The sequence below is a fragment of the Pleurodeles waltl genome, chromosome 2_2, assembly GCF_031143425.1.
Source record: "Pleurodeles waltl isolate 20211129_DDA chromosome 2_2, aPleWal1.hap1.20221129, whole genome shotgun sequence".
Classification (NCBI taxonomy): Eukaryota; Metazoa; Chordata; class Amphibia; order Caudata; family Salamandridae; genus Pleurodeles; species Pleurodeles waltl.
Genome location: NC_090439.1, coordinates 189,883,346 through 189,909,670, shown reverse-complemented (window position 1 = coordinate 189,909,670; position 26,325 = coordinate 189,883,346). Strand labels below are relative to the sequence as shown.

Below are 26,325 nucleotides of genomic sequence, written 5' to 3'. Positions count from 1 at the left end.
GTTTTGGTACTCACAGTATCAGAGTAGTCCTGGGGTCCCTCCTGAGGTGTTGGATCGCCACCAGCCGAGTCGGGGTCGCCGGGTGCAGTGTTGCAAGTCTCACGCTTCTTGCGGGGAGCTTGCAGGGTTCTTTAAAGCTGCTGGAAACAAAGTTGCAGCCTTTCTTGGAGCAGGTCCGCTGTCCTCGGGAGTTTCTTGTCTTTTCGAAGCAGGGGCAGTCCTCAGAGGATGTCGAGGTCGCTGGTCCCTTTGGAAGGCGTCGCTGGAGCAGGATCTTTGGAAGGCAGGAGACAGGCCGGTGAGTTTCTGGAGCCAAGGCAGTTGTCGTCTTCTGGTCTTCCTCTGCAGGGGTTTTCAGCTAGGCAGTCCTTCTTCTTGTAGTTGCAGGAATCTAACTTTCTAGGGTTCAGGGTAGCCCTTAAATACTAAATTTAAGGGCGTGTTTAGGTCTGGGGGGTTAGTAGCCAATGGCTACTAGCCCTGAGGGTGGGTACACCCTCTTTGTGCCTCCTCCCAAGGGGAGGGGGTCACGATCCTAACCCTATTGGGGGAATCCTCCATCTGCAAGATGGAGGATTTCTAAAAGTTAGAGTCACTTCAGCTCAGGACACCTTAGGGGCTGTCCTGACTGGCCAGTGACTCCTCCTTGTTTTTCTCATTATTTTCTCCGGCCTTGCCGCCAAAAGTGGGGCCTGGCCGGAGGGGGCGGGCAACTCCACTAGCTGGAGTGTCCTGCTGGGTTGGCACAAAGGAGGTGAGCCTTTGAGGCTCACCGCCAGGTGTGACAATTCCTGCCTGGGGGAGGTGTTAGCATCTCCACCCAGTGCAGGCTTTGTTACTGGCCTCAGAGTGACAAAGGCACTCTCCCCATGGGGCCAGCAACATGTCTCGGTTTGTGGCAGGCTGCTAAAACTAGTCAGCCTACACAGATAGTCGGTTAAGTTTCAGGGGGCACCTCTAAGGTGCCCTCTGGGGTGTATTTGACAATAAAATGTACACTGGCATCAGTGTGCATTTATTGTGCTGAGAAGTTTGATACCAAACTTCCCAGTTTTCAGTGTAGCCATTATGGTGCTGTGGAGTTCGTGTTTGACAAACTCCCAGACCATATACTCTTATGGCTACCCTGCACTTACAATGTCTAAGGTTTTGTTTAGACACTGTAGGGGTACCATGCTCATGCACTGGTACCCTCACCTATGGTATAGTGCACCCTGCCTTAGGGCTGTAAGGCCTGCTAGAGGGGTGTCTTACCTATACTGCATAGGCAGTGAGAGGCTGGCATGGCACCCTGAGGGGAGTGCCATGTCGACTTACTCGTTTTGTCCTCACTAGCACACACAAGCTGGCAAGCAGGGTGTCTGTGCTGAGTGAGAGGTCTCCAGGGTGGCATAAGACATGCTGCAGCCCTTAGAGACCTTCCTTGGCATCAGGGCCCTTGGTACTAGAAGTACCAGTTACAAGGGACTTATCTGGATGCCAGGGTCTGCCAATTGTGGATACAAAAGTACAGGTTAGGGAAAGAACACTGGTGCTGGGGCCTGGTTAGCAGGCCTCAGCACACTTTCAATTGTAAACATAGCATCAGCAAAGGCAAAAAGTCAGGGGGCAACCATGCCAAGGAGGCATTTCCTTACACAACCCCCCCCCAAACGAAAGAGGATGAGACTAACCTTTCCCAAGAGAGTCTTCATTTTCTAAGTGGAAGAACCTGGAAAGGCCATCTGCATTGGCATGGGCAGTCCCAGGTCTGTGTTCCACTATAAAGTCCATTCCCTGTAGGGAGATGGACCACCTCAACAGTTTAGGATTTTCACCTTTCATTTGCATCAGCCATTTGAGAGGTCTGTGGTCAGTTTGAACTAGGAAGTGAGTCCCAAAGAGGTATGGTCTCAGCTTCTTCAGGGACCAAACCACAGCAAAGGCCTCCCTCTCAATGGCACTCCAACGCTGCTCCCTGGGGAGTAACCTCCTGCTAATGAAAGCAACAGGCTGGTCAAGGCCATCATCATTTGTTTGGGACAAAACTGCCCCTATCCCATGTTCAGAGGCATCAGTCTGCACAATGAACTGCTTAGAATAATCTGGAGCTTTTAGAACTGGTGCTGAGCACATTGCTTGTTTCAGGGTGTCAAAGGCCTGTTGGCATTCCACAGTCCAGTTCACTTTCTTGGGCATTTTCTTGGAGGTGAGTTCAGTGAGGGCTGTCACAATGGATCCATATCCCTTCACAAACCTCCTGTAATACCCAGTCAAGCCAAGGAATGCCCTGACTTGAGTCTGGGTTTTTGGAGCTACCCAGTCCAGAATAGTCTGGATCTTGGGTTGGAGTGGCTGAACTTGGCCTCCACCTACAAGGTGGCCCAAGTAAACCACAGTTCCCTGCCCTATCTGGCATTTGGATGCCTTGATAGAGAGGCCTGCAGATTGCAGAGCCTTCAAAACCTTCTTCAGGTGGACCAGGTGATCCTGCCAGGTGGAGCTAAAGACAGCAATATCATCAAGATAAGCTGTGCTAAAGGACTCCAAGCCAGCAAGGACTTGATTCACCAACCTTTGGAAGGTGGCAGGGGCATTCTTTAAACCAAAGGGCATAACAGTAAACTGATAATGCCCATCAGGTGTGGAGAATGCTGTCTTTTCTTTTGCTCCAGGTGCCATTTTTATTTGCCAGTACCCTGCTGTCAAGTCAAAGGTACTTAGAAATTTGGCAGCACCTAATTTATCAATGAGCTCATCAGCTCTTGGAATTGGATGGGCATCTGTCTTGGTGACAGAATTGAGCCCTCTGTAGTCCACACAAAACCTCATCTCTTTCTTTCCATCTTTGGTGTGAGGTTTGGGGACTAAGACCACTGGGCTAGCCCAGGGGCTGTCAGAGCGCTCAATTACTTCCAATTCCAGCATCTTGTGGACTTCCACCTTGATGCTTTCTTTAACATGGTCAGATTGTCTAAAGATTTTGTTCTTGACAGGCATGCTGTCTCCTGTGTCCACATCATGGGTACACAGGTGTGTCTGACCAGGGGTTAAGGAGAAGAGTTCAGGAAACTGTTGTAGGACTCTCCTACAATCAGCTTGCTGTTGGCCAGAGAGGGTGTCTGAGTAGATCACTCCATCTACTGTGCCATCTTTTGGGTCTGATGACAGAAGATCAGGGAGAGGTTCACTCTCTGCCTCCTGATCCTCATCTGTTACCATCAACAGATTCACATCAGCCCTGTCATGGAAGAGCTTAAGGCGGTTCACATGGATCACCCTCTTGGGGCTCCTGCTTGTGCCCAGGTCCACCAGGTAGGTGACCTGACTCTTCCTTTCTAGTACTGGGTAAGGGCCACTCCATTTGTCCTGGAGTGCCCTGGGAGCCACAGGCTCCAGAACCCAGACTTTCTGCCCTGGTTGGAACTCAACCAGTGCAGCCTTTTGGTCATACCAAAACTTCTGGAGCTGTTGGCTGGCCTCAAGGTGTTTGGTTGCCTTTTCCATGTACTCTGCCATTCTAGAGCGAAGGCCAAGTACATAGTCCACTATGTCCTGTTTAGGCTCATGGAGAGGTCTCTCCCAGCCTTCTTTAACAAGGGCAAGTGGTCCCCTTACAGGATGACCAAACAGAAGTTCAAAGGGTGAGAATCCTACTCCCTTCTGTGGCACCTCTCTGTAAGCGAAAAGCAGACATGGCAAGAGGACATCCCATCTCCTTTTGAGTTTTTCTGGGAGCCCCATGATCATGCCTTTTAATGTCTTGTTGAATCTCTCAACCAAGCCATTAGTTTGTGGATGGTATGGTGTAGTGAATTTATAAGTCACTCCACACTCATTCCACATGTGCTTTAGGTATGCTGACATGAAGTTGGTACCTCTGTCAGACACCACCTCCTTAGGGAAACCCACTCTGGTAAAGATACCAATGAGGGCCTTGGCTACTGCAGGGGCAGTAGTCGACCTAAGGGGAATAGCTTCAGGATACCTGGTAGCATGATCCACTACTACCAGGATATACATATTTCCTGAGGCTGTGGGAGGTTCTAGTGGACCAACTATGTCCACACCCACTCTTTCAAAGGGAACCCCCACCACTGGAAGTGGAATGAGGGGGGCCTTTGGATGCCCACCTGTCTTACCACTGGCTTGACAGGTGGGGCAGGAGAGGCAAAACTCCTTAACCATGTTGGACATATTGGGCCAGTAGAAGTGGTTGACTAACCTCTCCCACGTCTTGGTTTGTCCCAAATGTCCAGCAAGGGGAATGTCATGGGCCAATGTTAGGATGAACTTCCTGAACAGCTGAGGCACTACCACTCTCCTAGTGGCACCAGGTTTGGGGTCTCTGGCCTCAGTGTACAGGAGTCCATCTTCCCAATAGACCCTATGTGTTCCATTTTTCTTGCCTTTGGACTCTTCAGCAGCTTGCTGCCTAAGGCCTTCAAGAGAGGGACAGGTTTCTTGTCCCTTACACAGCTCCTCCCTTGAGGGTCCCCCTGGGCCTAAGAGCTCAACCTGATAAGGTTCAAGCTCCAAAGGCTCAGTTCCCTCAGAGGGCAGAACTTCTTCCTGAGAAGAGAGGTTCCCTTTCTTTTGCTGTGTTGTAGTTGGTTTCCCAACTGACTTTCCTGTTCTCTTGGTAGGCTGGGCCATTCTTCCAGACTCCAGCTCTACTTGTTCACCCTGTGCCTTGCATTGTGCTCTTGTTTTCACACACACCAGTTCAGGGATACCCAGCATTGCTGCATGGGTTTTTAGCTCTACCTCAGCCCATGCTGAGGACTCCAGGTCATTTCCAAGCAGACAGTACACTGGGATATTTGAGGAGACCACCACCTGTTTCAGGCCATTGACCCCTCCCCATTCTAAAGTAACCATTGCCATGGGATGTACTTTTCTCTGATTGTCAGCGTTGGTGACTGTGTAAGTTTTTCCAGTCAGGTATTGGCCAGGGGAAACCAGTTTCTCTGTCACCATGGTGACACTGGCACCTGTATCCCTCAGGCCCTCTATTCTAGTCCCATTAATTAAGAGTTGCTGTCTGTATTTTTGCATGTTAGGCGGCCAGACAGCTAGTGTGGCTAAATCCACCCCACCCTCAGAAACTAGAGTAGCTTCAGTGTGGACCCTGATTTGCTCTGGGCACACTGTTGATCCCACTTGGAGACTAGCCATACCAGTGTTACCTGGATGGGAGTTTGGAGTGGAACCTTTCTTGGGACAGGCCTTGTCTCCAGTTTGGTGTCCATGCTGTTTACAGCTATGACACCAGGCCTTTTTGGGATCAAAGTTTTTACCCTTGTACCCATTGTTTTGTGAAGAGGTTCTGGGCCCACCCTCCTGTGCAGGTTTTTGGGGGCCTGTAGAAGACTCTTTACTATTTTTAGTTTTGGTTGTCTCATCACCCTTCCCCTGGGGAGTCTTTGTGACCCCTTTCTTTTGGTCACCCCCTGTTGAAGTCTTGGACACCCTTGTCTTGACCCAATGGTCCGCCTTCTTTCCCAATTCTTGGGGAGAAATTGGTCCTAGGTCTACCAGATGCTGATGCAGTTTATCATTGAAACAATTACTCAATAGGTGTTCTTTCACAAATAAATTGTACAGCCCATCATAATTACTTACACCACTGCCTTGAATCCAACCATCTAGTGTTTTCACTGAGTAGTCAACAAAGTCAACCCAGGTCTGGCTCGAGGATTTTTGAGCCCCCCTGAACCTAATCCTGTACTCCTCAGTGGAGAATCCAAAGCCCTCAATCAGGGTACCCTTCATGAGGTCATAAGATTCTGCATCTTTTCCAGAGAGTGTGAGGAGTCTATCCCTACACTTTCCAGTGAACATTTCCCAAAGGAGAGCACCCCAGTGAGATCTGTTCACTTTTCTGGTTACACAAGCCCTCTCAAAAGCTGTGAACCACTTGGTGATGTCATCACCATCTTCATATTTTGTCACAATCCCTTTGGGGATTTTTAACATGTCAGGGGAATCTCTGACCCTATTTATATTGCTGCCACCATTGATGGGTCCTAGGCCCATCTCTTGTCTTTCCCTTTCTATGGCTAGGAGCTGTCTCTCTAAAGCCAATCTTTTGGCCATCCTGGCTAACAGGAGGTCATCTTCACTGAGAGCATCCTCTGTGATTTCAGAAATGTGGGACCCTCCTGTGAGGGACTCACTATTTCTGACTAACACAGTTGGAGACAGGACTTGAGGGGTCCTGTTCTCCCTATTTAGGACTGGAGGAGGGACATTGGCCTCCAAGTCACTAATTTCTTCCTCTGTGATGTCATCATCAGAGGGGTTGGCTTTTTCAAACTCTGCCAACAGCTCCTGGAGCTGAATTTTGGTAGGTCTGGAGCCAATGGTTATTTTCTTTATATTACAGAGAGACCTTAGCTCCCTCATCTTAAGATGGAGGTAAGGTGTGGTGTCGAGTTCCACCACCTGCATCTCTGTATCAGACATTATTCTGCTAAGAGTTGGAATACTTTTTAAAGAATCTAAAACTGTTTCTAGAATCTAATTTCAAACTTTTAACAAACTTTTAACTCTAAAAGACAATGCTAAACAGGGACTTAACACACAAGGCCCTAGCAGGACTTTTAAGAATTTAGAAAAATTTCAAATTGCAAACATGAATTTCTAATGACAATTTTGGAATTTGTCGTGTGATCAGGTATTGGCTGAGTAGTCCAGCAAATGCAAAGTCTTGTACCCCACCGCTGATCCACCAATGTAGGAAGTTGGCTCTGTATGTGCTATTTCAAAGTAAGGAATAGCATGCACAGAGTCCAAGGGTTCCCCTTAGAGGTAAGATAGTGGCAAAAAGAGATAATACTAATGCTCTATTTTGTGGTAGTGTGGTCGAGCAGTAGGCTTATCCAAGGAGTAGTGTTAAGCATTTGTTGTACATACACATAGACAATAAATGAGGTACACACACTCAGAGACAAATCCAGCCAATAGGTTTTTGTATAGAAAAATATCTTTTCTTAGTTTATTTTAAGAACCACAGGTTCAAATTTTACATGTAATATCTCATTCGAAAGGTATTGCAGGTAAGTACTTTAGGAACTTCAAATCATCAAAATTGCATGTATACTTTTCAAGTTATTCACAAATAGCTGTTTTAAAAGTGGACACAGTGCAATTTTCACAGTTCCTAGGGGAGGTAAGTATTTGTTAGGTTAACCAGGTAAGTAAGACACTTACAGGGCTTAGTTCTTGGTCCAAGGTAGCCCACCGTTGGGGGTTCAGAGCAACCCCAAAGTCACCACACCAGCAGCTCAGGGCCGGTCAGGTGCAGAGTTCAAAGTGGTGCCCAAAACGCATAGGCTAGAATGGAGAGAAGGGGGTGCCCCGGTTCCGGTCTGCTTGCAGGTAAGTACCCGCGTCTTCGGAGGGCAGACCAGGGGGGTTTTGTAGGGCACCGGGGGGGACACAAGTCCACACAGAAATTTCACCCTCAGCGGCGCGGGGGCGGCCGGGTGCAGTGTAGAAACCAGCGTCGGGTTCGCAATGTTAGTCTATGAGAGATCTCGGGATCTCTTCAGCGCTGCAGGCAGGCAAAGGGGGGATTCCTCGGGGAAACCTCCACTTGGGCAAGGGAGAGGGACTCCTGGGGGTCACTTCTCCAGTGAAAGTCCGGTCCTTCAGGTCCTGGGGGCTGCGGGTGCAGGGTCTCTCCCAGGCGTCGGGACTTTAGGTTCAAAGAGTCGCGGTCAGGGGAAGCCTCGGGATTCCCTCTGCAGGCGGCGCTGTGGGGGCTCAGGGGGGACAGGTTTTGGTACTCACAGTATCAGAGTAGTCCTGGGGTCCCTCCTGAGGTGTTGGATCGCCACCAGCCGAGTCGGGGTCGCCGGGTGCAGTGTTGCAAGTCTCACGCTTCTTGCGGGGAGCTTGCAGGGTTCTTTAAAGCTGCTGGAAACAAAGTTGCAGCCTTTCTTGGAGCAGGTCCGCTGTCCTCGGGAGTTTCTTGTCTTTTCGAAGCAGGGGCAGTCCTCAGAGGATGTCGAGGTCGCTGGTCCCTTTGGAAGGCGTCGCTGGAGCAGGATCTTTGGAAGGCAGGAGACAGGCCGGTGAGTTTCTGGAGCCAAGGCAGTTGTCGTCTTCTGGTCTTCCTCTGCAGGGGTTTTCAGCTAGGCAGTCCTTCTTCTTGTAGTTGCAGGAATCTAACTTTCTAGGGTTCAGGGTAGCCCTTAAATACTAAATTTAAGGGCGTGTTTAGGTCTGGGGGGTTAGTAGCCAATGGCTACTAGCCCTGAGGGTGGGTACACCCTCTTTGTGCCTCCTCCCAAGGGGAGGGGGTCACGATCCTAACCCTATTGGGGGAATCCTCCATCTGCAAGATGGAGGATTTCTAAAAGTTAGAGTCACTTCAGCTCAGGACACCTTAGGGGCTGTCCTGACTGGCCAGTGACTCCTCCTTGTTTTTCTCATTATTTTCTCCGGCCTTGCCGCCAAAAGTGGGGCCTGGCCGGAGGGGGCGGGCAACTCCACTAGCTGGAGTGTCCTGCTGGGTTGGCACAAAGGAGGTGAGCCTTTGAGGCTCACCGCCAGGTGTGACAATTCCTGCCTGGGGGAGGTGTTAGCATCTCCACCCAGTGCAGGCTTTGTTACTGGCCTCAGAGTGACAAAGGCACTCTCCCCATGGGGCCAGCAACATGTCTCGGTTTGTGGCAGGCTGCTAAAACTAGTCAGCCTACACAGATAGTCGGTTAAGTTTCAGGGGGCACCTCTAAGGTGCCCTCTGGGGTGTATTTGACAATAAAATGTACACTGGCATCAGTGTGCATTTATTGTGCTGAGAAGTTTGATACCAAACTTCCCAGTTTTCAGTGTAGCCATTATGGTGCTGTGGAGTTCGTGTTTGACAAACTCCCAGACCATATACTCTTATGGCTACCCTGCACTTACAATGTCTAAGGTTTTGTTTAGACACTGTAGGGGTACCATGCTCATGCACTGGTACCCTCACCTATGGTATAGTGCACCCTGCCTTAGGGCTGTAAGGCCTGCTAGAGGGGTGTCTTACCTATACTGCATAGGCAGTGAGAGGCTGGCATGGCACCCTGAGGGGAGTGCCATGTCGACTTACTCGTTTTGTCCTCACTAGCACACACAAGCTGGCAAGCAGGGTGTCTGTGCTGAGTGAGAGGTCTCCAGGGTGGCATAAGACATGCTGCAGCCCTTAGAGACCTTCCTTGGCATCAGGGCCCTTGGTACTAGAAGTACCAGTTACAAGGGACTTATCTGGATGCCAGGGTCTGCCAATTGTGGATACAAAAGTACAGGTTAGGGAAAGAACACTGGTGCTGGGGCCTGGTTAGCAGGCCTCAGCACACTTTCAATTGTAAACATAGCATCAGCAAAGGCAAAAAGTCAGGGGGCAACCATGCCAAGGAGGCATTTCCTTACAGGTACCACTAGTTTTGTTTTCTCCAAATTATTATGTTGCATGACCCTATACAATAAACCATTCTGAGTAAGGAAATATGGACCCACCTGTCCGGTTTTCTCAGTGACTGCAGAGGCCCAAGCATGTTGTAATGCGGGATCATCTCTCTGACTAAACCGGAAAGGTGGTAGTGTTGCTAAGACAGGTTTATCTGTCGGTGTCAAAGGGACAGAATCAGAGTTATTAGTTATATGGTACAATCTCTTTTGTTCTCTTTTTTTCAGTTCTACTTAGTTTTATTTTCTCCTTACCCGAATTAATGAGAGTCTGGGCAAATGGTGCTTCTGGTAACCAAGGATCTGTTCTCTGGTTTGGGCGTATGTTGTCTTAAAATGCAGAAAAATCAACGTAATCTGTTCCTTTGATGATCTCTTCTACTAGATGTAGTTTTATACCTACTAAGAGGGATTCTTCTCTTCCCCTCCGTTCTATTTGAATTCCAGCTAATGGATAGAGCCTCATGTCTCCATGGATACAGCAAATGGAGACAAATTCATCTGCTCTTGTTTGTTCCTTTGATACTAAGTCTGCCGTAACCACTCATTGGCTGCACCCAGAGTCCACCAATACTCTTGTTTACTAGCATGTCTTTCATATACTGGGATAACCCTCGGGCTGTACAAAGTACCCTTCTGCTGGTAACACCTATTTCCATTGGTTCCGGTTTGGATAATTTGTGGGGACAATTGCAAGCGATATGTCCCCATTCCGCACAGCTATAACATTGAGGTGTTTGATTAGGTTCTTTGTCTGGTATTCGAGCAATAGGGAGATCCTCAGTATTTCTCATTATTTGCGGTTTGGAAGAGGGGATAGCTGTTCTTCCTCCCATGACCTGTCCTTTTTGGGGACTTATTCTAAGGTCCGGAGCTCTGTGCAATGCACATGCTAAATCTATTGCTGAGGTCGTAGTTATATTGGGGTGTTGTTTAATCCAGTTGCGAGTTTGTAGGGGTAGGGCTTCTAAAAACTGCTCTAATAGTATTACTTGTATAACTTCCTCTCTACTTGTACCTATTGGACTCAACCATTTTAACCCTAGATCCTGGACCCTGTAATAATGAGCTTAGGGGTTCTCCATTGGAATCCGCTTTGTCTTCCGGAATTTTACATGGTAATTCTCTGAATTATAACCCACCCTTTCTAAAATGGCCTTCTTTATCTCTATATATGGTGTTGTACCTCCGGGATTGACAGCCTGGTAGGCAGCTTGTAATTTTCCTGTCAGTAGGGGTGCTACGTATTGATCCCATCTGGCTTGGGGGGCCAGCTTGCGGGCAACGCAACCCTTTCAAAATTTGTGAAAAAAGTATTGGGTCTTCCCCTTCGTGGAACTTTTGTAGTACGGAACTGGGTACGTTAGGATGAACTCTGGTGGTAGCAATAGTGTCAGTTAATTTTTGAAGAGCTGTTTTGTGTACCAACTGATTATTGGCAATTATTGTAGCTTGACTTTTTAATACGTTCTGCAAAGTATCTCAGTCGTTCTGGGCCTCTCGTACCTGTTCCTCCCATATCATCTGTAAGTGTCTTTTTCCTTCTGCAAGTTGATTGATCATATCTTGTAGGGAGAGCTTTGTCTCCATATTCCTGATTAATTTGTAGGGAATAAAATCTTACTTCTGACACCAATATGTTGTGGGTATGTTGGGAATTATGCTTACTTGGATATAACTAATAAAGAAACTGACAGACGACTCCTTATTTAGGAATGAGAATGTAATTTATTTTAATTTTATTTTTATATACTGTATATCCGTGATCTTTCTCTTTTCTTTTTACTTCTTCCCTCTCTCTCTCTCTCTTTCTCTTTCTCGTAGTCTTCTTTCCGTGACTTTTAGTAGGGGCCTGTTATTTCTTTTTCTTCCTAGGTATGTCTCCGTTTCCGGATTTGTAGTTTCACCACAAGGATGGACAAGAGCAAAAAAAGAAAAAATAAGAAGGGATAGGTAAGTATTTTAACTATTGATGTTGACCAATAACACCTGGTGGAAGGGGGGAGGAAAAAGGAAGAAGCAGGGATCAGTAGTGGGACCGTGCCTAAAAGTGCAATTTGGGTGACAAGGTGCTCTAGTGTATAGCGTGTCATTTTGGGAAGAGAGAGAAAACTGAATAAATAAAGAAAAAAACTAATTGTGTTTACTTTCTCCTTTATATTATTTTATATCGGTTTTCTGGCAAATCTTTTAGGCCGTTTGTAAATTCCTTTTGTTTCCCTCCTCTCTCATGCTTCTTTCTGCCCCCCCTTCCCCTTTCTGCTTTCAAAAAGAGGTACTTGGGTTTAGCATATACGTCCGTACCTGCATTAGCCATGTCCCTCCTGGGACGTGGCGGGTAGTTTCGGTGTCCTTGGGCGTCTGCCCGTCTTCGGCTTGGGACTTCGGTTCCCAAGCACTTCCTGCCGCAATGAGACCTTCGCCTCTCTCCTTTGCCCTCTCGACGTCCTCCTCGGATTTCCCCGTCTCCGCATCTTCTTCTGCCATCCTCCGTCAGCCTCCGTCTCTCCTTGTAGCCTTCTACTCAACTCCCGTCGAGCCGCAGCAACCATCTTCTTCCCAGTTAGCTTGCGTGTTCAGACGTGGGTCACTTTTTGGAATGCCCCCGGGGTACTCTTCTATCGGCCCCACGCAAGCAGTGCGATCCGATGTAATGGCAACCCTGTTACACAGACCCTGTGACTTAACGTCCGACTATAACTATCACTTAACCTAGCCATCACATACAAGCCTGCTAGCTTTGTCTAGAGCGCTGTCCACCTTAAAACTACCAACTATGTTTCAGCCAAGGTGAAAGCGCCGTAAACAGCTGGTCTGTCTTGATGACCCAAGCATTAGGAGGTAAAATTCTCTCTCTGAAATCTTCTTTTGATTTGCCTTTATTGTGTTTAACTCCTTCTTGTCTGACCTTCGATAATTATCTGCATTCATTACCTTGGCAAAGTAACAAAGAAGTTGAACTCACACCTAATGGACAGGTAAGGTCGCGTGTATATATTGAACCTTTTCATCCATCTTTTACATCACACAACATTATCCATGTCTACGCTGACACCAGATTCAATTGACAGCAAGTTGTTATGTCCATTGATGAAAGTGTATTTTGAAAATATTTTTTCTCTACTAAGGCTATCTCCCAGTGTTCTATGTCATATCATATAGATATATGAATCTCGATTTTATTCTACAATTCTTTTGTACTCTTAGGGGCATATTTATACTCCGTTTGCGCCGAATTTGCGTCGTTTTTTTCGACGCAAATTCGACGCAAAACTAACTCCATTTTTATACTTTGGTGTTAGACGCGTCTAGCGCCAAAGTTCATGGAGTTTGCGTCATTTTTTGGCGTGAACACCTTCGTTGCGTTAATGATATGCAAGGTAGGCGTTCCCGTCTTAAAAAATGACTCCGATGCATATGCGTCGGATTTATACTCCCGGGCAAAAATGACGCCCGGGAGTGGGCGGGTCTAAAAAACCCGCATTAGCGCCGGATTTTAGCGCCTGGGTCAGGGCAGGCGTTAAGGGACCTGTGGGCTCAGAATGAGCCCAGAGGTGCCCTCCCCTGCCCCCAGGGACACCCCCTGCCACCCTTACCCACCCCAGGAGGACACCCAAGGATGGGGGGACCCACCCCAGGGACATTAAGGTAAGTCCAGGTAAGTATTTTTTTTTTTTTTTTTTTGTGGCATAGGGGGGCCTGATTTGTGCCCCCCTACATGCCACTATGCCCAATGACCATGCCCAGGGGACAGAAGTCCCCTGGGCATGGCCATTGGGCAAGGGGGCATGACTCCTGTCTTTGCTAAGACAGGAGTCATTTCAATGGGGGATGGGCGTCGTAAAAAAATGGCGCAATTCGGGTTGTGGCGATTTTTTTGCCTCAGCCTGACTTGCACCATTTGTGGACGCCCATACGCCATTTTCCCCCTACGCCGGCGCTGCCTGGTGTACTTCGTTTTTTTTAACGCACACCAGACAGCGCCGGCGGCTAACGCCGGCTAACGTCATTCAATAAATACCGCGCCCGCCTGGAGCTTCAGAATGGCGTTAGCCGGAGCAAATTTTTTTGACGCAAAACTGCGTTGGCGCAGTTTTGCGTCAAAAAGTATAAATATGGGCCTTAAGCCCATATTTATACTTTTTTAATTCGGCGCAAACGGAGTATAAATATGCCCCTAAATGTTTACTCTGTGGCCCTATTTTTTTTCTTGTACAAAGTGGCTGCACCTTGAATCTTATGAACTGTGAATTATAAAATATACAGATACATAGGTTTCTCTACTCACTTTGAATTTCTTAAACAGATAACTGACACATCTCTAGTTCTTCACACTCTATAAAACCGCATAAATAGGAAATACACTACAAAGCACAAGATGTTTAGAGGTCTGCTCTGAAATTGCCAATAAGTGGAAATAAACACCTGTATGACATTGGTATGGCATGCACTCAACTGACAACTGTAGTAAATGTACTAGAAATTAGCATATATCTGCTCACTTTATGGAAATGTCAACTGTGCCTGTAGACTGTTTCAATCTTTTCGGCAAAATAGAAAAAATGATTTAAACAACTTACAAGACATTGCACTTACTCAGGACTCTTGCTGTGAACAGTGGAATCATAATGCATCACAGGTCACCTGTCATAGGTCATTTAATCATTGGCTGTGTAATGGGGTTGGTACCTAATACTAACAGCGATCCTGGTTAACAGCCATTCCCTCTGAAAACTGGAATCGTCTATATTTAGGGCAAATTGTTTTATACCATGTTGATCTGGTGTCCCTTCTGTCAGGGTTACATGGTAAAAAAATAGTTAAAGGGGAAACCCACTCTTCTGCAGTAAGTCGGGTTGTCATGCATATTTCCCCAATATAAAAAGTCTGCAAGGCCAAGAATGTTGCTGTCACGACTTTGCAGATACAGTAACACTGAAAATTACAGGCCCTAGGTGAAAAGGTGCCGAAAAAAAGATGCTGCTGGCATCTTGACATTTTTATGCCATGAACAAACCGGGCTATATTATATTTCGGATATGATCAAATGGGCTCATGTCTCTTTGGTTATCAGACATATATCTTAGTTGAAGGAAAAAGTAAGGGATGTGACAATACATCCAGATGAATGTTATGTTGTATCTGGGTGAGTCCACCATGCACTGAAATGGAAGAGGTATTCTGGGAGTGGAACGACTCACCCAGGGTCCCCATGGGCTAAGCCATGACGTAGGGGTGACAAAGAATAAAGCTGCCCGAGGCGCTGGCTTCATGGTCAATATTACTATCTACCCCAGAGTCTACATATGTTATTAGCCCTGCTGCACAGCAGTTTGTTACAGATCGCACCGAGTATGCAACAGCTGGTGACGAGAAGGCCCAAATCTGCTTCCTCACCTCGTCTTCCTTTATCCGGCTTCTTCTCGCTTCAACTCCTGCAGGCCAAGCCGAGCCGAGCTGCCCTGCTAGGCTGGTGTGTGGCCCCCACCCCGCCTGCCCAGACCATTCTCTCCAACATACTGCTGCTGTGAGTTGGCCTGCCGATTGCTGTGAGTCATCCAACACATCCTCTAGCATTACCACGTGCAATGCATAGTGCGTTCCTGCTGCCCTCTAGCAGTGTTTCCATGGTGCAGTGCTTGTGACTGCAAGCCTTGTGAGCCAGATCGTCAGCAATGCTCTGCTTGCCCCACAAGCCTGCCTGAAAGATTTGTGTCTTCGTTTTGGCCTGGGAGGCACCCCGTGCTATACAGCCACCCCACAATATGTTGCTTCATCTTTTGCATTGGTGAGGCCATGGTGTCGTTACTCCAGCTGGTAAACACTACTTGATGCTCAGTGGAGGCTACGGATGATGAACACTGGTTAATGCTCAGTGGCAATCATCTGCTGTGCTACCCGATTCATACCTATATGGGACTTCTTTTTTTGACTGTCCAACATTCCACCCTGTGTCCTTTCGCTTGGTGCATCTTCACTTCTTTTCTGATTTGACTGTTGTTGGGGGATGTGTGCCATTCTTTACCAAACAAGCTGCATAAGTGCATCACAGAGAACAAAAGTAGCTACCCTGTGACAAAATGCCAGAGTCAAGCCTCCTGTAGTTTCTGCGATAGCATCCATTCGTAGTGGATGGGCCCCCATCTGCTTAAGCCGTGAAATGGAAAGACTGGGTTGAGCGTCTCAAGACATACTTTGGAGCAGTAGTGCTCAACAATAACAGATGACATTCTATGCTCCTGCACTTTGGAGGTGCAGCTATCCGTAAGCTGAGGAAGACCATCACAGAAACCGGACCACTGTTCACGCTTTCTATGCTCACCTGAAGGATCTGGCTAGCATCTGCACGTTGACAAATGAAAACAATTCGAGCTCAATTCATCCAGGGATGTCTATCAGTCAAATTGAGGGAAAACATTCTTTAGGTCCCAGGGATGCCCATGGCGGACATGCTGATGATGGGTAGGTCTAAAGAGCTGTCCAAGGTGCAAGCAGTGCACATCGAAGTGTCATTACAATGCCAAATAAAGACAGAACCTTTCAACACGGTCACTGCCGGAACGCCTGAAAAGAAAAAGATGTGCCCCAGGCCTAGTCCACCCAAGACGTGCTATGGATGTGTAGGATCTTACCGACACCGTGGACCATGTCCTGCACAAGGAAAAAGGTGCTTGGTGTGCATGCCATGCAATCTGGTGGACATCTCAGAAAATGCATTCTGAAATATAACGTATTCCTTGCTGGTCATCAAGTGCAGGCGCTGATCGATACAGGAGCATCAATTAACATCCAGGCACAGTCAATACTGAAGACACTCTTGTTGCAACCTTCTGTGCTCCCCACCTTCACGCAGGTGTTCGCATATGGGTCTACGACTCCACTCCTATTAGCCAGAGTATTTATGATAGAGATCACTCATGAATGTCACACTACATGCGCCAAGGTGTATGTCACCAAATGAGGTCAGGGATGTTGCTGAGCTACCAAACAGCAGAGCGTCTCCAACTTGTCACCATCGCTTTCAGCATACATCAGGAAAGTGTGGATGCTCTGGTGAAGGAGTTTACATCTCTATTTGAAGGTAATGGGTGCCTCAAAGTCCGTCTAATTCACCTCCAAGTCAACACCTTGATCCAGCTAGTTGCGCTGAAACATCGCAGAGTGGCTATCCACCTGAGGCCAAAGGTAGAAGAGGAACTAAGGAAATTGGACTAGAACAATATCATCAAGAAGGTCGACGGTCCATCTCCATGGGTGTCCCCAATTGTGGTGGCATGCAAATCCAAACAACCCGGGGAAGTTCGGATATGCATCAACAAGCACCTACCAAATCTGACCATAGGCACGAATGTCACTTGACGCCCACTGTGGATGAAATAGTGGCAGAAGTAAGTGGCTCCAAGTGGTTCTCTAAGATGGACCTATGAGCTGGCTATTACTAGCTGATGCTAGACCTGGAGTCCCAAGCTAGCACCACTTTTCCTACTTATTTGGGCCTGAGGAGGTATAAATACCTCAGTTTCAGGGTGTCAAGCTCAACAGAAGTATTTCAAGACACAATACAGGGAGTGCAGAATTATTAGGCAAATGAGTATTTTGACCACATCATCCTCTTTATGCATGTTGTCTTACTCCAAGCTGTATAGGCTCGAAAGCCTACTACCAATTAAGCATATTAGGTGATGTGCATCTCTGTAATGAGAAGGGGTGTGGTCTAATGACATCAACACCCTATATCAGGTGTGCATAATTATTAGGCAACTTCCTTTCCTTTGGCAAAATGGGTCAAAAGAAGGACTTGACAGGCTCAGAAAAGTCAAAAATAGTGAGATATCTTGCAGAGGGATGCAGCACTCTTAAAATTGCAAAGCTTCTGAAGCGTGATCATCGAACAATCAAGCGTTTCATTCAAAATAGTCAACAGGGTCGCAAGAAGCGTGTGGAAAAACCAAGGCGCAAAATAACTGCCCATGAACTGAGAAAAGTCAAGCGTGCAGCTGCCACGATGCCACTTGCCACCAGTTTGGCCATATTTCAGAGCTGCAACATCACTGAAGTGCCCAAAAGCACAAGGTGTGCAATACTCAGAGACATGGCCAAGGTAAGAAAGGCTGAAAGACGACCACCACTGAACAAGACACACAAGCTGAAACGTCAAGACTGGGCCAAGAAATATCTCAAGACTGATTTTTCTAAGGTTTTATGGACTGATGAAATGAGAGTGAGTCTTGATGGGCCAGATGGATGGGCCCATGGCTGGATTGGTAAAGGGCTTAGAGCTCCAGTCCGACTCAGACGCCAGCAAGGTGGAGGTGGAGTACTGGTTTGGGCTGGTATCATCAAAGATGAGCTTGTGGGGCCTTTTCGGGTTGAGGATGGAGTCGAGCTCAACTCCCAGTCCTACTGCCAGTTCCTGGAAGACACCTTCTTCAAGCAGTGGTACAGGAAGAAGTCTGCATCCTTCAAGAAAAACATGATTTTCATGCAGGACAATGCTCCATCACACGCGTCCAAGTACTCCACAGCGTGGCTGGCAAGAAAAGGTATAAAAGAAGGAAATCTAATGACATGGCCTCCTTGTTCACCTGATCTGAACCCCATTGAGAACCTGTGGTCCATCATCAAATGTGAGATTTACAAGGAGGGAAAACAGTACACCTCTCTGAACAGTGTCTGGGAGGCTGTGGTTGCTGCTGCACGCAATGTTGATGGTGAACAGATCAAAACACTGACAGAATCCATGGATGGCAGGCTTTTGAGTGTTCTTGCAAAGAAAGGTGGCTATATTGGTCACTGATTTGTTTTTGTTTTGTTTTTGAATGTCAGAAATGTATATTGGTGAATGTTGAGATGTTATATTGGTTTCACTGGTAATAATAAATAATTGAAATGGGTATATATTTTTTTTTGTTAAGTTGCCTAATAATTATGCACAGTAATAGTCACCTGCACACCCAGATATCCCCCTAACATAGCTAAAACTAAAAACAAACTAAAAACTACTTCCAAAAATATTCAGCTTTGATATTAATGAGTTTTTTGGGTTCATTGAGAACATGGTTGTTGTTCAATAATAAAATTAATCCTCAAAAATACAACTTGCCTAATAATTCTGCACTCCCTGTAAGGGGTGAGTTGGCTGGCCTGGAAGGAGTCCTTACTGTCAGTGATGATATCCTAGTGCATGCCTCTACGGTGGATGAACACCATGACCACTTGAGTGCAACATTTCAATACCTGTAGAAAAATGGCCTCATGCTTCATCAAGAGAAGTGTGCTTTCCTCTAGAAGGAGATAGCATTCTTTGGATACCGATTCTCACAGAATAGAGTATTGCCAGATCCAGCGAAGGTCCAAGACATTTGTTCAGGACCGGCACCTACCATTGTTACTGGAATGCAAAGTTTTCTAGGCATGATCACACACTGTGGACGGTTTATTAGAAATCTAACGGACCGCATGGCCCTGCTGAGACAACTAACCACGACCTATGCAATCTAGGGCTGGGGACCAGACCAGGAAAAAACCTTCCAAAAAACAAAAGTAGGATTGTCGGCAGACACCACCCTGGTAAACTTTGTTCTGGTCTGGGAGTCAGAACTGTCTGTGGATGCGAGTCCTACAGAGACAAGTTGATAAAGCACTACAGCAGCACCAGAAACAGAATGACCGTATGTCCCGAGTCCGAAGAGCCAAACAAAGTTCCACCACTGTTGGTGATCTAGTGATGGTAAAGAACAGACATGCCCTGAGTCCGTTTTTGGCTACCATTTGAGATTAATACATTGTTGATGCTTCTCTGATGGCTGTTAAAGGTGTTGTGTTGCTGGTGGCAAGGTTAAGATGAAGGCAGCTTTTTTGAGGCAGAGAACTCCTATTTGTGTAAGGAATCAGCCTGGTCTTATAAGTTGACCAAGTTGTGTCTGGACTTGAAGCTATATTTGGACTGATTGGGAAGCAGATTGGGAAGCAGGTATGAGCAAGATGGATTAACTCATTTCCAATTAGGACTAGTTGCTGGTTGGCTCAGCACTCTGAGAACAAGAGACCTAGTGCCTGATTTAGAAGTCGGCAGAGGGGAATACTCAGTTGCAAACATGACGGATATCCCACCTGCCTTATTGCGATCCCATTCTATCCTATGGGAATTGTAATACAGCAGAAAGGATATCCGTCACATCCGTCAATGTTTAAGATTTCATGGCTGGCAATAGTATGTGTCTGTGAAGCACTGTGATGAATGATTCACACTGACAGTCTCTTTGTGTCTCTTGTTATCTTTGGAGCTTATAGCTTCATAAATTACATATAAGGAAACTTTGATATATTTACATTTAATGCTTTGTGAACAGAGAAGCTCTCTTGATTAGTGTTCTAGACTTTGATGGCCGGTGATGGTGTGCGTTTATGAAGATTTTTAATGAATTAATTGTGCTGCCCATCCCAGAGTTTTTCTTAATGTTTTGCACTTCATGAATGATAACCTATACTCGTTTTGGTCATTATTTTTTTAACTTTTTCAAACTAATAGTTTTGGACGGTATATGAATTATGTACACGTGTTTAGGACACCAACCCAAGTAAGCTTATATTGGTGGTAGTTGATCTTTTCGAGGTGAGGTGCACAAGGAAAAAATAGGTCATGAACGATAATGCGATCTAGAATGATAGTTTACATATCAACCACGGAGCTATCCAATTAGCAATGTAATCCAGCCGCAAATAATTAATTAATTATTGTAAAATTAAACATAAAAGACTTTTCAGCGTTGAACTGGAGTTAGCCAAGTGCAGAGCTGTGGACAAGATATAACTCTTCTACCAAAGAACAAAGTTGTATGCCTTGACACCTACTCGGATGGTGCACAGTGGCAACATTTATATCGGAGACTATATTAATTGTCTTTAAATGTTCATAGTGGTCCCCTTGATAGTTCTTCAGTCATGGCCTTTGTATAGAATCAATTGGCATGAATTCTGCTAGGAGAAGCTTCTGCTACGATTTTCTTCATTTTTATTTATTTCTGTTTCTACACCACCATTTCAAAATTCCAGTGCATTTTCACCTCTCTGTTTGAAGTTTGATACTATCGACGTGTTGTTCATACAAATGTTCTCATGCATTCTTCAAGAAATGGTGTTGATATGTTTTGTTACACTTTTGTATAGTGCCGTTTTCTCCATGTACAGGTGCTCTTAGCACCATATTTCATCGTTTGTTTCCTAACTCTGGCTGCTAGTACTAGGTGGCTGGGACTGGGGATCCCTTACATCGCAAATCAATGGTTTTGTTGGGATTTCTGCGAGCACTGACCCCCACTGTGTGCCATTAGCTAGGTAGGAAGACCCAGGAGAGATCATTTTGACCCTCTACGTCTCCCTCTAACTGCCCCCGCGACTCCAAGTGCGTCCATCCTCACTACGAATATAGTGGCTTGAGACACATAGGGGGTCATTCTGACCTTGGCGGTCCATGACCGCCATGGCGGAGTGCGGCGGAAGCACCGCCAACAGGCTGGCGGTGCTTCCTGGGCGATTCTGACCGCGGCGGTAAAGCCGAGGTCGGAAAAGGGGAGCCGGCGGTTTCCCGCCGGTTTCCCGCTGGCCCAGGGAACCCGCCATGGCGGCGCTGCTTGCAGCACCGCCATGGGGATTCCGACCCCCTTACCGCCAGCCTGTTTCTGGCGGTGTCCACCGCCGGAACCAGGATGGTGGGAACGGGTGCCGTGGGGCCCCTGGGGGCCCCTGCACTGCCCATGCCACCGGCATGGGCAGTGCAGGGGCCCCCTAACAGGGCCCCACAAAGAATTTCACTGTCTGCTTAGCAGACAGTGAAAATCGCGACGGGTGCCACTGCACCCGTCGCACCCCTTCAACTCCGCCCGCTCCATTCCGAGCCGGCTTCATTGTTGAAGGGGCTGTCCCGCTGGGCCGGCCGGCGGTCTTCTGGCAGTCGCCCGCCGGCCCAGCGGGAAAGCCGGAATGACCGCCGCGGTCTTTTGACCGCGGTGCGGTCTTTCGGCGGGAACCGCTTGGCGGGCAGCGACCGCCGACCGCCACGGTCAGAATGACCACCATAGTACCTTTCCTGCTGGCACTGTGATGCAACTTTCATTATTTTGTTTCCACGTTGCGCTGTACGGAAGATGACAAAACATTAATTACAATAACTGATGTTTTATTTAATGAAACTGGGAACCATGCTTTAGTGGTAGCTTGAAGTTATAAGGGCAACTGTTTTTGCCGGCTTTCGTTAAATTTAAGATGTGGATAAGATTGCTGGTTATGAATGCTGCAGGGCAAGCATTCAGTCACGGCAGCGAAGACTCACGCTTTTATCCTTCCATGGTTCTAGAAATAGCACCTTTTATAAACAGTGCTACAAAGAGTTAAAAAAACACAAACCATTATTATTACTATTATTATTGCTGTTAGCACTGGTGTATGTAGTATGGCAATTATTATTAGTAGTATTACTAATATTCTATTGAGAATGACAAACAATAATGGTATTATGATAAAAATATTTAATATGAGAGAAAGACTTCTATTTCATAATCATATGTGCTCACTCGGCTAATACCTCATAGAAGCATCTTTCATAACCCTGTTGTTGTTCATATGATAAACCAAATTATGACCAATATGATGTGTGTGAATCTCCCTTGCCACATCCAATTGAAGTATTTTTTTGAGACTTTTACATTAAGTTCGGTCCATAAACCTACTCATGTTTGATATGGGTTGTTCAAACTATTCCCACCTTACATTGTGCTATTTTTAAAGTGTGCCCCAGGCTGGGTAATGTGCCTGGCGCGGCCTGGGATTGGTCAACCCGATCCTTTCCTCATCTGGGAGGTGCCAGACTTTCAAGAAGTAAAAGATTAGCGTACGCTTCTCCATTAGGTGCATTTAAATGGTCATCCTATGCCTTGGCATGTTTCAGGGACCTTCCAAATTAAAGTCAACCATTTCTCCTCTGCATCATAAACAAAACAGCAAATGACTTTATAGTTAATAATGCGCTATAGACATCCCATCCCCTTGTTAATGATCTGAATCATATCCTAGAGTTCCCTCCCTTGTTCAACGCTCCATTGCTATCCAGCGAGAACTGCACTATGCAAATGCCTATAAACATGGGTATTTATATAAATTGGAGGTGAGATCTGTGTTAGTTTGAATCCTCACCTTTACATATATAAGCTACCTGTGAACACATTCTCATTTGGAAGATGCTCCCCCTTTAAACAAGCAAAATGCCTTTGACTGGCTTCAAAGGGAACACTTGCCCTGAAAACATGCCTCACCCTCCCAAATTGTGCCATTGACATTTATTCAACAGAATCGTCCACTAAAGCGCACTGACCCTGGAGGCTCAGTCGGTAGAGAGGAATGAATACAAGGCTTCGCAAAATAGTTATGGAATTCTTAAAAAATATTGTATTTGTTTTCTAGATATCTGTCAATCTAACTAACAAACTCTCATATCCGCGACTCAAATTAACTCATAATAATACTAAAACTGTACTCATATTTCCCAATACTAATCCATCACTAATTCTTGTTGGGTTCCGGAGTAGCGTGCTATTCGCCGAAAAGCGCTTTGATGCCTCGTCAGGGATAGTAAGCGCTATCTAAATACTATTATAATACAATACAATATATTAAAGAAGATCCTGCAACATGCAAAGACTTTTATTAAGATCATTTTTCGCTTATATTTCGTGTTGTTCGCTCTCGCGCTTGTTTACCGATGAAAGCATAATTCTCTTTCCTTTTGCGTGAGTGCTGATTTTTCCAAGCACCTTATTAAGTGCAGTGTGACTTTCCTTTACACGTATTCCCTCCCTTCATAAAATGAGACGCTGCCTTCGACTATACGGAAGGATGGATGGATGAATAGATAGATAGATAGATAGATAGATAGATAGATAGATAGATAGATAGATAGATAGATAGATAGATAGATAGATAGATAGTTATTAGGGTTCCTTACTTTTTCATTACTACAAAAGTAGAAAATATGCTCCCCTTCCTCAAAAAAGTTTACAGTGATAATGCTTGATTATTTATTTTAAATATTCTACATATACGATGAGGCATGTGTGCATATGAAATATAGTAATATTCCCTTGTGTTTAACTTTCAGGGATTTCCAGTTACCTAACCAAAAAATAAAGGCTGTTATGCAGAGATATTGCTAAGGCATATCTATTCGCAATTGTTGTTAGTTTTTAGTGTTCCGGGGCCACTTTAAATTCAGGATGAAGAGTTAGACTTGGTTGTTTACTGCCTATTGTTCTGGCTAATCCTCTTCCTTGGTATTTATCAGTCAAAAATGATTATAGCTGTTCTCTATTTCGTCAGGACGTCGAAGTCTCTTGTGATGATCAATCATATTATAAATGCCATATCACATCACAAACAATACTAAAAAGGCACATTTCGTTGCACTGTAGATATCCTAAAATGTTTACTTTAGTGCAGAGAAACTCCGTGGGGAGACCAAGCCCTTTGTAGTTCTACATTACATCATAAACAATATTAAACCACCAATTACAATAACACAGAATACATTAGTCATTTTACTTCCGGACCTAGAAGCATGTGCAATTAAAACGTGCAATAGGCCCTTAACTCCAGAAACTAGAAGGGTATATAAATAGACTATAGAGAAATCCAAAAGAGAATCGGAGATTAAGAGATGGGAGAGTCTTCTTGTAGCAGTTCAGAGGAAAGAGTTTTCGAGCGTTTGGAATATTGTAGCTACTGGTTGTTGTTCGCTTTTCCTGTTTATATTTGATGGGTGAATGCTTAGATCAATCCTTTTCATTAATATGTGGTAAACAATAAAACATTAATTTCAGCTCTGAAGCGGTAAAACAGGCCATTTTAAAAACTTCGTGCCATAAGGCACCTGGGTTAGATAAAACACCTGGAGATATATTTGTGTTTCAGGTTGGTATGTGGGCTCCCTATTTTACTGTTTTATTGAATGGTATTCTAAATGGGGCCCCTATTTCGCCAACATGGACTGGTGCTGAGATTGTCCCTGTATACAAGAAGGGCCCTAGAGACAATCCATGCAACAATAGGCCCATTAGTTTAATAGATAGCACTCAGAAACTTTTTGCTTAGGTCATTTTGAATAGACTCCAGGAAGGGATGAATGCCTCTGATATATTGAACCCACTACAAGCAGACTTTAGGGAGTGAATGAGTACATTGGGCCATATCTTTTATTTTTATTATTATATTGGAAATTCGAAGAGCTAGGGGGTGGATGTAGTATTGTTGATCTTTGGTCAGCTTTTGATCTAGACCCCTGTCCCAAATTGCGGCAAAACCTAGCTGATATGGGGGTTCCACTTTATCTTTTAAATGTGATCATAAGGTTGCATACTGATAATTATTCATAGGTTTGGTGTGAGCAGATGGGGGAGCTGGCTGATAGATTCCCAGTGACAAAGGGAGCTAGGCAGGGGTGCTTTTAGAAGCCCACCTTGTTTTCATTGTTTGTGAATTATTTGGTTCAGTATGTGGACCACTGATGTTCCTTCCATAGCAAACATTAGGATGCCTGCCCTGATTTTTGCAGATAATGCCTTGCTGTTATCTAAAAGTCCCATGTGCCTCCAGAAAGTCCTTGAGAGGTTTGACAATTTTTGTAGGTTAATAGACCTTGATATTAACATTAGTAAGACAAAATACATGATCCTCAATCCTAGCAATTCTACGTGCCCAAATCCCACCTTCAGAGGAAGCCCTCTTGAGAGAATTTATACTTTTGAATATTTTGGCATCATTTTGACAGAGCATCTAAAGTGGCAACCCAACATTGCAATGTGTGGCCTTAATTTAGATCAAAATTTTGGGGGTTTGTTGCAGATGTTAATTGTCTCACAATTTCGACCGGTCTCTCCAGTTTAGCAGGTTTACAATCACCAGTTGTTGGGAAGTGCCCATATGGGGACCCCCCATTGCTGATTAAAACTGAGAATTACTTTATGCGACAAATGGTAGGACTACCAATAAGTACACCTTTGCTCACCTTACATATGAATTTGGGACTTAAATCTGTCCTTGATAAAGCACAGTTACGTCCACTTTTGTTTTGGAGGAGGATACAGGCAACCCCAGAACTGAGCTCCTATAACCAGTGTTTGATGAAAATGTTGTGCCTGCCCAGGGTGGGTAACATTCATTGGATAAAGTATGTGCATGCAACTCTGATAGAGATTGGCCTTGAGTGTCCCTGGATTAAACCAGAGAAGGCAAGTGCAATTTCAAAAGGGCAATTAAAAAGCGCATATTGGTCACATCAGATGGGTTTACTCTGTCGACAGCCCAATTTGGACTCTGTAACGCATGCGTTTCTCCTACAGAAAGAAGTTTTCAAATTGGAGATGTTTATGAATGAAATTGATCCATATGTGGCAAGGATCCGCCTTCTCAATTTTAGGTACGGGACTCTCCCCCTTAGCTTGTACACTGTAAGGTTAAGCTACCTTACAGTGTACGAGCTAAGGGGAGGCCGGTAGTGGAATCCTAGCACCAGCTATCGTCCATTTTGTAATATATATGGCAAGGAACCGTATAGCATGTATTATTCTCCTGTCCTATGTTTCATAGCCTGAGCAGGAAGTGAATGCTCTCTTATGTTGTTATCTTGGAATAAAGGAATGTGGAGAAGCATCTAGAATTCTTAAGGCAGACACTAGACAAATTGTCGTTTTTGCCTTTCAAAGCACTTTATGTTAATCTGGAGGATAAGGATGAGAATGATTAGGTGAACCGCTTTTTATTGTATTTAATATGTAATGGCCTTTTAAAAAGTGGTCCAAATTTGGATTTATTGATTCTGTGATTTTATTTTAATTAGTTTTA

At 45.5% G+C, this 26,325-nt stretch overlaps 1 protein-coding gene across 2 annotated transcripts in view; it reads right to left on the bottom strand.

Moving 5' to 3' along the window:
* The window catches only part of GABBR2 (gamma-aminobutyric acid type B receptor subunit 2), a 3,493,747-nt gene that overhangs the window by 3,207,721 nt on the left and 259,701 nt on the right, over window positions 1–26,325 (bottom strand). The window contains exon 1 of one of the 2 annotated variants that reach the window (XM_069219614.1): window positions 11,740–11,979. The exons of the other annotated variant lie outside the window; for it this stretch is intronic. Coding sequence (XP_069075715.1) covers window positions 11,740–11,922 — 183 coding nt within the window. The 5' untranslated portion in view covers window positions 11,923–11,979. Of the gene's footprint in view, window positions 1–11,739; window positions 11,980–26,325 lie in introns of those variants that run through there. 2 annotated transcript variants of the gene reach the window in all.